At 40.0% G+C, this 9,684-nt stretch overlaps 1 protein-coding gene across 1 annotated transcript; it reads left to right on the forward strand.

The window, feature by feature from the left end:
• The first annotated feature begins 1,196 nt into the window (after positions 1 to 1,196).
• soat1 (sterol O-acyltransferase 1) lies at positions 1,197 to 8,743 on the forward strand. The gene is given in 17 exon segments (XM_085398692.1): positions 1,197 to 1,332; positions 1,835 to 1,986; positions 2,900 to 2,958; positions 3,617 to 3,765; positions 3,895 to 3,954; positions 4,065 to 4,172; positions 4,288 to 4,573; positions 4,721 to 4,799; positions 4,923 to 5,007; positions 5,111 to 5,156; positions 5,257 to 5,386; positions 5,509 to 5,606; positions 5,695 to 5,793; positions 7,083 to 7,218; positions 7,370 to 7,515; positions 7,630 to 7,673; positions 7,675 to 8,743. Coding segments are annotated over 16 exon segments (1,707 nt in total). The 5' UTR covers positions 1,197 to 1,332; position 1,835; the 3' UTR covers positions 7,706 to 8,743.
• The last annotated feature ends 941 nt before the right edge of the window (positions 8,744 to 9,684 follow it).

Here is a 9,684-nt window from a genome sequence, read left to right on the forward strand (position 1 = left end):
GCTGAACGCAAACATAACATAACTGGAAAAAACTCAAAATAAACTAACACCGGTGGACTGGCAAAACACACAGCAAAATAAACGGTAGATCGCGACATGGACACAGAGAAACACAGGGCTTAAATACACAGAGGGAGCAATCAGGGAATGAGTAACAGGAGGGAAACACAGCTGGGGCAAATCAGGGCTAACGAGACAAGGGGAAGCAAAACCAGACACATAAACATCAGACATGGACTTCCAAAGTAAAACAGGAAACATAACACAGACTCACAGGCAAGCACTAAAACAAAGGGAACAGAGACGTGGGACCAGGGCAGACACAGACACTGACTGGACGTGGAAATACAGCAGACAGGGGAGACAGCAACAAAGGAACACAGACAGAAAACCAAAACACTAAAACTCTAACCAAACCCCACCCAGAGGACCTTAACTAAGAAAAACCCGTAAAGCAAAGCTAGAATATAATAAAATAACAAAATCAAATAACCAGAAACACAAAACACTGGGTCACCGACCCAGGAACCCTAACACTGAGTGCTCCACGAGAACAGAAAAACGCTAAATCAGTCAATTTACCACGATACCAGCGCTGGCATTGGTATCGATACTAGTGCATTAGGACCAATACTTTGTTTCTATCCTTTAAGTTTAGGATGCAGCACACTAAATTGTGGTAAATGAATCGGGGTTTGGTTTCTTGTTTTTTTGTTTTTTTGATATATAAAAATATACCTCAAACATTCCCCATATTAATGACATTCATCTCATAATTCATGACATGTTCTCCCCTACATAAACTGTCTTTATAGGCTGAATGTATCAGTAATACTTGCTGTGTATTTATGTACTTTACAGTGTAGCACACCACTGGTTAAAGAATGATTAACGCGTGTAAGAGGAGTTCGGGAAAAGACACATTATAATCTATTATAATAAGATTTTTATTTTGAATCTAATTAAACTGCGAGACAAATTATTTCAGCTTGCAGCAGGAATACATCGCTCCATTTATGTTTTATCTATTTGTTAATCATTACAAATATAACCGTTTTGTTTGTTTTTTTTTAATAATATTTCTTACGAAGCGGGTGACGTTTGAGAGTCTGACCGCGCTGGTCAGCAGTTTAGCGTCGGTGACGTCAAAAGGAGGAGAGACTTTCGACCAATCAGAATCGTGGGTGCTGCTCATCTTCTGTAGTGTTTATAGAATGGGGAAGGTGAGCAGCGGCTCGGGTTGTGGTGATTAGAGGAGTTTCACATCTGGGTTCGCTCTCATTAACGTCAGAGAGAGAGGCTTGAGAAGAGAGGACCTGGCGGTTGAAACGAGTAGGTATTCAGGAAATTGTGCTGCCCGCAATTTTACATTTCTGTCAGTGTCGGTCAACCCGTCCCGCAGGAGCGGACGATAAAACATCAAGTTGGCTGGTTTGACTAGCTTTAGTAAAGCTTGTATTGCATGCTAACAATATTCGCGAGCGTCAACAGGCAGATTTAGTATCAGAGTTAGTGCTAGCGGTGTATGATATTAACCCAGGTAGCGATTTAGTTCAGCGAGCTCCATGAATTAGCCGCTGCCTGTCTCATTGAGGCTTGATGCCAGCTGGACGGGAGCTAACTCATGTGCTAGCTGCGTGTCCGTGTCATGTGAGAGTGATGTGTTTGCCCACTGGGTTTGTATTGTCAGTCAATATCAGCATCGATGTTAGGTGGCACAGCAGTGATGTGCTAGCTTGTCTTCCTTGTGTGTTCTCAGGGCTTGTCTCGTTTGTTCAAGAGCTGCCGCCGGTTCTTTCCCTTGTTTTAATGATTAACCTATTTGCTTCCGTAGGATGGAGAGCGAGGATGACGCTATTCTCCGGCTCCGCAGCCGAGCCATTCCCACGATGCCTACCTTCCCTGACTTGAAAAGCTCTTTGGATGGGGAGCTCAGTCCGGGGAAAGGACAGCAAAGTAGTGAAGACAACCACATCACCAGCAATGGTGAGAAAATCTCAACTCCCTCATTAGTGGGGCCAGCCGAGAGGGCAGTGACCTCTGATACAGTGAATCTGTTGACTCAACAGCTCAAAAATCATCGTTTCAGTAAATTTCCCCTCTTGGGTCAAACGTATGACTAACTGAAAGTTTCATGTGTGATTAGTTCCTCTTAAGCAATCATCGTGATCTCTGGTTAACCCGGGCAAATGACGCCCAAGTTAGTCATGATGATCCAGTAAAGACAAAATGTAAAGGTGAGAAATGAAATACTGGTCTGACACCTACCTCGGGACTATATTAGTTCTTTGTATGCTTCTACGAAAGAGCTAAACATGATAATACAATGCACGTCTTTGTGACAACGTCAGCTATATTGTTGACTTTTTCTTGCGTGATGGGTGGAAAGCTACTGTGCTTAAAGTCATTTGTGTGCCTGACCTCAGTTAAAGTAAACAAACCTATTCATCATCAGACAGCTGTAAAGCCTAATGACCTACAGTAACCTTGACCACAATTAATTGCATTTGCTTAGCTTTCCGGCCACAGGACATGTGATTGTACTTGTTGCATGTTGTCATAGGTGTGTCTCCCTTTGGATTTTGCAACTTTGGATTGGAGACTGAAGACTTGTATGATGTAACTTCTGCTATGTCACAGACTGTAGCATTTTACAACACAGTAACCAAACCCACATTATACCGTTTTATTTATTTTACTGCCATTTTCAGTGTCAAAATACAGATATTATTACTGATAGTGATAGGAAAGTTTTGTACAGATGACATGATTGATTTAATTGACACTATTGCTAATTGCTGTGCCCAAAAATCAGAACTACATTTTAAAATAAGAAGATTACACATATGTTTTGGGGTTGTTGTTTTTTTTAACATATGTGTGTCTCATTCAATTTCAGGGAGGATTGAAGTGGAACACGTCATCAGCAAAAAACTACAACTGAAAAAGAAAGCAGAGGTTAGTCGTTTCTTTAAGAAATGACTCAACATCATGTCTTTTTTTGGGGGCGGGCTTTTTTTAAATTGCTTACTTAAAAGTGTACTAAGGAAATGTGAGCAATAGTGGATTTCTTGCAGCTGATGTATTTCTGGTCATTAACCTGGGCCAGGACATCCCTGCGGTTATTTATTTGATGTCTTCTGTTACATTCATCATTTAAACCATGCAAATGTGAATCCTTGCTAGAATGATCAACATCATCTGATCCCCCCCCTGAAATGCTTGAGCAAGTATTCTGATCAATTCAGACCTCTTAAAGGTTGAATAAGAACATCGCACACTTAGACGCTGGACAACACTGCAAGCTATGTCTCTAATGTTTTTCACACTTGCTGTGTGTTTAAAATGCAGCGATAAAAGGCACTGAATGTGTCATAATGATAACGCAGAGCTGTTGCTTTTGTGCACAAACTTGGGTTTGAATTTAAGATGCAGTCAACGGTGCAGTAAATCCACTCTTGGTGAGGGCATATTTATAATATGTAAAATCAGTCGTTAAAAGTAGCTGTAAGGTGAGAAACTAATTTTGCATATACAGAAAGAAAATAATTATTGGCACAGACTTTCTATATTTTGTAACTTAATAACAATTTCCGTGTCCTTTTCTGTTGCCCAGTACTTGAAGAGTGACCTGATGCGTCAGTTTGACACGCAGGTCAATGATTTTATGGACAGTCTTATTGAGGAATCGACCAGCCTGGAGCCCGCACCGGTACCTGCTGTATTTTCACCTCCAATGTCAGACAAGGAGCGGAGCAAACTCAGGTACTGCAGCTTACTATGCTACCAAATGAAAAGCTGCATCTGGCGTTTGGTTACAGCAGATGCTAATGCCCTTCTACTTCCCACTCTCGTGTTAAAAAGACGACAGCTCATCACTGTGTTTTTCTGCAGGCACTTTCGTCCTCCTCACGGTGAGGGAAAGCTGTTTGTAAGCCGCAGATCCCTCCTAGAGTAAGTTGATGCAGTCTGGATACTTTATCACTCGTGTTTGCGACGGTGCTGTTGAAAGATGGTTTGTTGACTTCACAGTTCCTCACTTAGTCTTTTGTTTTTCCTCACAGTGAGCTGTTTGAGGTGAACCACATCAGGACCATCTACCACATGTTCATTGCCCTGCTCATTCTTTTTATCCTCAGTACACTTGTGGTAGATTTCATTGATGAAGGCAGGTAATATAAACCTGCTATGAATCGTTTCTCTTTTGATTCTGTGTTATTTGACTGTCTATTTCTGTTGCTTTTGTTGATAGACTACTGATGATTGCTTTCTCTCCTTCTGCCTTAGACTGGTGTTGGAGTTTGATCTGCTGGTCTATGCCTTTGGGCAGTTCCCTCTGGTGGTGTGCACGTGGATCTGCATGTTTTTGTCTGTGCTGTTTATTCCCTACACCCTGTTCTACCTGTGGGCACAGAGCCACTCTAGCTCCCACAGCCATCTCAGGTTGTATTCTTTGCTGTTTGGCACTTTATTCCTGCTCTACCAAGCTCTGGGTCTAGGATTCCTGCCCACCTATACGGTGGTGACCAACAGTTTCCCGCCTGCGTCCTGCTTCATCATCATCCTGGAACAGGTAGATGAAGAGTCTAGTCTCTCTTCTGATCAGAATGGCTTAGTTTACATTTGTGAAGAGTCTTTGCATATATCTTGACATGCATAAGGCTGCCCTTTGAAATGTAGCTTCTTTGATTTGTATCTATTTTATTTGTATCTATTTAAGGTGCGTCTAATGATGAAAGCTCACTCATTTGTCAGGGAGAATGTACCAAGAGTCCTCGCATGGTGTAAAGAAAAAAATGGTACTTTTTGAATACAACCAGGTTTCCATTTACATTTATTATCAGACGGTGTGCTCACCTTTCCTCTCTGATGGCTTTTTTGTTTGTTTGTTTGTGTTCATATATTTTCACTGTCATCTGCAGGCCCTGGTCCAGTGGTCCCTCAGGTTTCTCAGTATCTCTACTTTCTGTTTGCACCCACACTCATCTACAGAGACAAGTACCCCAGGTACTGTGTTTTGTTCTCTCTCATGGAGCATATATAGAACCCTTTTTTTGTTTTGTTTTGCAGTAGAGCTGTAAAAGCCCCTTTCCTTTCTTGCCTACTACAGGAATCCGGTGATTCGGTGGGGCTACGTGGTCTCAAAATTACTTCAGGTACCAACCTCTGACACATTTATAGCAACTTCACTTAAATGTCCAAGCAGCTCATTACTTTTAAATTACATTTACTTTCTTGACCACTCCCACTCCACAGGTACTTGGCTGTCTGTTTTATGCCTATTACGTGTTTGTGCGGCTGTGCATACCTCAGTTTCGCAGCATCAGTCTGCAGCTGTTTGATCTGCGAGCCATGGTTCTCTGTGTCTTTAACTCAATCTTACCAGGTAAGATTAGAAACAAACTTTTGTGAAAACCTCATGTTTTATTTTTGATTTTATCTTTTCTCATATTTGAAGGCGAGAGATGTGTTATTGCTGTTTGTTGACCAGTCATGTGTTTTTGGCAGGGGTGCTGGTCCTCTTCCTGGGATTCTTTGCCTTCCTCCACTGTTGGCTCAATGCTTTTGCTGAGATGCTTCGGTTTGCCGACAGAATGTTTTACAAGGTACTTGTTTTACCCTCGTTTTAAAATTTGGACTAAATCTTCTTTGTGCTCAGTGTTTGACTCGTGTGATTTTGACTACACGTTACAGGATTGGTGGAATTCGACCTCTTTTGCCAATTACTATCGCACTTGGAATGTAGTTGTCCATGATTGGCTGTACTACTACGTTTACCGGGACTTCCTGTGGGTAAGTGGCTCTTCTGTTGATGCAGCAGAGACTGTAAAAGCACACAATTGTAAAAATGCACCAGCAGTCTTCATAAGTTTGCAGCTTGTTCAAAAATGTCTGAAATAAATTAATGCTAATGTAAGTGGAGTCAGTAATTTACTGAGTTTATTTAGCAGAGATGGAAAGGACACTGTACTCATAAATATACATGGATTAGTGTGTAATTATGTCTTCCAATAAACTGATGCATTCTCATAAACTGTCAGTTAATGTATTAAAAGTGCATAATGGTGGATTTGTGGTTTGTGGAAGCTGCCATGTTCCCTCACAGTATTTGAATACAATGGTTGGGAAAGACGTCTCCCTTCTGAATAATCGTGTTTTACATATGCGGTTAGAGGATGGCCACATGCATAAAAGTCTCTGGCGTTTGTGTGCCATGGATGTAAATTCATGTACGCACCTTCAGACATCATATCTGTGGCGTTCCCTTCACCAAAGAAACAAAAGCGCGAAGGAAAGAGACGCCACCCACCGGCATATTTTTAAATTGTCAAACAACGGGGAATAAACATGCTTGTTTATTGGTGAAATTTCTTATTGTCAGCAGATTACACATATATTCATCCTGGCTAAACCTCAAGCAGCTGTTTATAGGTAGGGATGGGTACCGACATAAACGGTAGTAACCAGACCGAAAAGCAGCGCACATTTTGGTGCTTTTTTTCCCTGAGATGTCACACACTTTGAATTCCAGCCAATCATTTTACCTTTCCAAGGATGGTAGGCGGGCCCAGGTACGTAGGTTCTTTTAGAGCAGAGCTACAGATTAAAAATGCCCAAGGCGAAGCGGTCAAAGTCTGGCTGTACTTCACAGCAAAAGATGCAAACTCAGCAGCAACAAGTGCTTTAAGCTGATGCTGTGCAAAGGAGGTAACTCCTCGAATCTGATGAAATTTGGCACCGTTATCGGATAAAACCTAAACGATACCCATCCCTATTTATAGGTTGACATTATGCCAGGTAGTCTTGAGCTAAAGTGTCCTAAAAATCTGACTTTGCCTCTGTTAAACAGTTGGATTGCATTCTTGCATTCTGAGTTTATTCACTAACAAAGTCCAGTGACTGACTAAAACATGTTTGTCGAACAGCAATCGTCAGAGCTTATATAAACTCAGACTGCAGTCTGTAATCCAGTGGCATCCAGCAGTGAGAACTTTACACGCTGTACTTTAAAAAACTTTCAAACTTAAAGTGGATTGTGTGTTTTGTTTTTTTAACATTTGTGTTCATGTCTCTGTTTCCAGATCTCTCAGAAGCGCTGCCGACCAGCCGCCATGCTGTTCGTGTTTACAGTGTCTGCAGTGGTTCATGAGTACATTCTTGCAATTTGCTTTGGTTTCTTCTACCCTGTGCTCTTCTGCCTCTTCATGTGCTTTGGAAGTAAGAGACTTTGTCGCCTTTTAATAAAAATGATATTACTTGAGTTGTACTGCATCAGATGATTGTGGTATCATGTCTGGGTCACGTAAACCCAGTCAAGTTAAATCTGTATGTCAGTTTTTCATTATCTTCTCTCTTTGTCCTCTCACAGTGATGTTCAACTTCATTTTGCATGACAAAAGGAAAGGCCCCATCTGGAACATAATCATGTGGACGTCCCTGTTCCTGGGTCAGGGAGTCATTATCTGTCTGTACTCTCAGGAGTGGTATGCCCAGCGCTACTGTCCCCTGAAGGAGGTACTGCTTATAAAAATCACATGATGTATATTCTTTCCAAAGATGCAGTGAAATTCAGTTATTCAGAGTGAGAGTAGACACAAATTCAGCTTTTAATTGTTATTTTTGTTCCAGCCTTCCTTTTTTGAGCTACTGAAGCCTCGCTCTTGGAGCTGTGAGAGGCCTGATGACAGACTCTGATGGGCTGTGACCTACAGCTGAGCTGCTGGGACGACGATTATTGCTGATCAGTATAAATGAGACCAGCCTGTCTGCTACTGTCACAACTTCTGGACTTTGTTTTATTTAAGGTTCATAGTTTATTTGAATGTATGGAAAAAGTCTCTGCCAAAAAAAAGCCAGCAAAGTTATAATGATGCCTTATTTGTTTTAAGTTATCAACTCCAAAACAAAATCATCGTTCACACAACAGAACACGTGGACTCTTATTTTTATTCGTTCCTTAATCTTCTGACGTTTCCATATTCCCCTTTGCCTCGATAAACTGTGAAATCACTCCTTGTGCCATTATGAATGTGGCAATAGTGACATAGCAGCTGAATACAAACATTATTCACATATGCAGTAAAGTCTAATATTTAACAAGTGTTTACAGTTGCTACTCTACTGAAGGACAGTCGGTGTCACAGGATCAATGATATCTATTTCAGTGCCAATAAGAGTCAGTTTGAAAAAGACTGCCACTGTTTGCTGTTTTGTATAAAATCTTGATGTTTCAGTCAGTTAAAGAGGAAAACAGTGGGGACATTTCACTCACTAAGAAGTGGACCTGTGCAGAGTTAAACGCACCTAAGCTCCACATTTCCCGTTTTTCTGTTGATTTCCATGTATCAAGACACAAGTTGGAAGCAGGACATGCAATAATTGTATTTATACATAAAATTGTAGTTATAATCTAAAAATTTTGATCATGCACCGAATGTAAAGTGTGAAAGCGGAGCTTTATGGATCTACTAATATTGTGTGACTGGTGGATGTATTAATGATTAAGTTAAACAGGTTTGAACATACAATAACTGTCACTGAGGATAGTTAAGTGATGTGTTTTGTTCCGTGTTGCACAGTGATTTCAGAAATGTCTACTTCTGTAAAACTTGCAGTTGGCTGCTAAAATGTTTTAACACTGAGGTTGGAAGGACACTTGATCAGCACTAAGGGCTAAAACATTGTTATTTAAAGTGCACTGTTATGCATTTTGTTCAAGCCATTTCAGGTTAGTCAGACTTGGTTTCTGCTTTTAATTTTGAATGGGTTTCAGGCACTATTTGCATTATTTTGAATCAGCGGTCGTTACACATTGAAATGCATGATGACTGTGTTTATTTGTATGAATGAGGCCTGCCATACAAAGTTAAACCAGCAATAGAATGTGCTCTTTTAAAAAGTAAGTGACCACAAGGTGGCACTGTTTTAAAGCGTTTATTTTTAATCTCTGCACATTTTAGCGAGAGATTTCCAGATTTCTTTTCCAAAATAATCAAATATAATCACAAGCAAACTGTTGTTAATATGTACAGATAACGCAGACATTTTCAGGAAGCTTTCACACAGCTTCATCCCTTTACGATTTTATGAATAAATAGAATATTTATTACAGTGAAAGGCCAAATTGTATAAATCCTGTTTATTTGCATAAGAGGTTTATTTTCGGGGACCAGAGCTTTTCCTACTTACTGTGGTGTTTGTGTTCATTGTTATGTCTTCTGGCATTGAATCGACATAGGTATCGTGTCACGTGACATTTTTATGAATCATGTCTATCTTTGGATTGTAGACAAAGTTTTGATTCATTCTTTGCGCATCATGTACAAACTGAAGAATTTAAATAAAATGAAAGTATTTTATTTACACATTTTATTCAAGTGTATGTAATAGCCCATGTGGAAAATAAATAATGTCTTTATTGTGTTGATTTACATGTTTAAATTTCAAATACAGGTGTCTACGTTTAAATAACCTCTTGAAATCTGAAGAATATATGAAAAGGTATGCTGTTATACGTGTATTGACTTCAGATGTTTGAGCTGTATTTTTTTAATAAAGGAAATATATCCGTTTAATATTGATGAGTACATCGACTATATCATCTTAGTCATATGTTAATTAAACTTGGTAATCACATTCTTTTAAAAGTGGGGAAGAACTTCTAAACTTTTTAGTTTTTCTACA

This window comes from Rhamphochromis longiceps, linkage group LG23, assembly GCF_057381845.1.
Source record: "Rhamphochromis longiceps isolate RC_006_pf linkage group LG23, R_longiceps_female_GT1.1, whole genome shotgun sequence".
Taxonomy (NCBI): Eukaryota; Metazoa; Chordata; class Actinopteri; order Cichliformes; family Cichlidae; genus Rhamphochromis; species Rhamphochromis longiceps.